This window comes from Penaeus monodon, chromosome 30 (assembly GCF_015228065.2).
Source record: "Penaeus monodon isolate SGIC_2016 chromosome 30, NSTDA_Pmon_1, whole genome shotgun sequence".
Classification (NCBI taxonomy): Eukaryota; Metazoa; Arthropoda; class Malacostraca; order Decapoda; family Penaeidae; genus Penaeus; species Penaeus monodon.
In genome coordinates this window covers 29,733,934-29,736,041 of record NC_051415.1, presented here as the reverse complement: position 1 = coordinate 29,736,041, position 2,108 = coordinate 29,733,934, and the positions used below count along the sequence as shown (strand labels likewise).

At 36.2% G+C, this 2,108-nt stretch overlaps 1 protein-coding gene across 1 annotated transcript in view; it reads right to left on the bottom strand.

The window, feature by feature from the left end:
• LOC119592692 (NADH dehydrogenase [ubiquinone] flavoprotein 2, mitochondrial-like) overlaps positions 1-2,108 on the bottom strand; it is a gene marked incomplete at its 5' end in the record, with an annotated part of 5,596 nt that overhangs the window by 1,891 nt on the left and 1,597 nt on the right. The window contains 3 exons of the mRNA XM_037941608.1: positions 26-216; positions 566-628; positions 1,116-1,175. Of these exons, the coding sequence (XP_037797536.1) occupies positions 26-216; positions 566-628; positions 1,116-1,175 (314 nt within the window). The remainder of the gene's footprint in view (positions 1-25; positions 217-565; positions 629-1,115; positions 1,176-2,108) is intronic.

The following is a 2,108-nucleotide window of genomic DNA, read 5'->3' as shown; positions in this document are numbered from 1 at the left end:
CTGAATTAAAAACACAATCCATTACCTCATGAACATGGTGTAGAAAGTAGCAACTTCATATACACGCATGCGGGGCATGTCTAGCATCTTGGCAACAGCATGCATAGCAGTGATGGGAAGCCAGTTTCCAACTTGGCGCTGTGCAAGGTCCAGCAGGGGAATCACGGCTGCTTTTCTGTGGCCTTCTGGGTAAATCGAGATGATCGCCTCTGCCCTCTGTAAGTTTAATAACATCATCCAATTTATTATTCTTTTTTTTTTTGGAAGTATTTGTATAAACGAGTAACGATTAAAAATTTCTCTTTACAAAAATGTTTGGTACAATTTACAATTTCATTATAGAATAATCAATAACAACACCACCATAAAAATACTCTTAATAGAGATGTAATTTCCTACTATCTCAATCTTTACAAACTTTCCCTATGGCATCTTTGAAATATAAGAATTGCAATTTTGTTCCCAAGCTTCTCATTCCATTTACAACAAAGAATACCATAATCCCATTTCTATCTATCATTAAAAATGTTTAAAAAATATTAAAAGAAAACGTCCCAAATCTTACCTTCAAGTTCTCAGCGGTGAATTCAAATGGCATGTCAATATTGTTATCTTTCGAGTCACGATGCTGAAAGGGAAATTGAGATTTATAAACTGATATGCAAACATTGTCAAGGAAATGTTATTTTCCAAATTACTGAAAATATTACTAATGAACTTAAACTATAACTTCAAGTGAAACTTCATGAAACCCAAACACTTTTTTCACCCTTTATTCCCAACTTTTTTCATCCTCTCTTTGCCTTCCCATAAACTAAGAGAGGACCATGGGGGATTATTCATTTACATTGAAGAAGAGACATGCTGAAGTGGTTGACAAAAATGTTATTCATATGCTGCCTATAACTCTAAAAGCATCAAAGAAAACCTTTAAAATCTTGATAGGATGTGCAGTAACAATAACTGTAACCTTGGAAAATGCAACCATATATGTATCTATTTATTTACATATTAATATAAATTAGGTATCACAAAAGTGATTCCTGTATGTCTTGTGAAGATGTAATAATAATGAGACAATTTACATAGTATCTATTAGAAAATATACAACTTACCACAAAGAGGCTGTCGCTACATGCTGCTGCACTTCTGTGCACATTTCGCACACTGCGCACCTGTAAAAAAAATTATGGAGTGAGTTCATTCCCTTAATATAATGTCTGTTCATAACAGGCCTGTGTGAAATGATGCTGTGGCATTTCCAGAACCAATAAACCTCCCCTCAGTATCTTTAGCAACATAAAAAAATTATAAACTGCCATTTATAAAAAATGCTATGGCATCACTAGACTTATCTGCATGAGTATAGAGTTACATTGGGTGATAACTCAAGAAGACATTGAAAAGTTATCATCTGTTCGCTGAATATTATGATATGGATCACATCAGCTTCACAAGTGATTATAGTGTGTGATATCACTGAGAAAGGCCTCATGAAGCAATACTTTGTTGGAGTATGGCCTTGAATATCTTAAAAATAACAAGAAAGCAGCCCTACAATCTTAGGTCTGACTATAGCAGGACGAAGTATATCAGGGAACTTGCAAGGTAATATATGAGGTAAAATGAGTTACTCTACATGTAAAGAATATCAGCATATCTTGCAGGGGAATGTGTCCCCTGTAACCCACCTTAAGGGGGGTTGCTGCCCCAGAATCCTAGCCTACAGGGACAAATATCCTCCATATATACATATGACATGAAGGAGCATTGGGCTAATCACAAGAAGTGATACTAACCTGTGACATACTATGTTATATAATGCAGGTGCTGTGACAATTCACAGGCTAGAACAACCACACACTCTAGGAGGAAATAGTATTGGAAGGCACAGGTCAAAGGAGCATGAGGATAGACCACATTACCTCATTACCTCCCGGTGATGGACAGAGGACTGAAGGAAACACAGGACACTCTGCAGAAAAGACTAGACTCTGGCAGCATATAATGCTACATATTAATCAATCACTGTGTACAAGATCACCTATTGATTGTGCATAACAGGAGGGGTACGAGTTTTTCATCCTGAGAAAGATGTGGGTTAATCT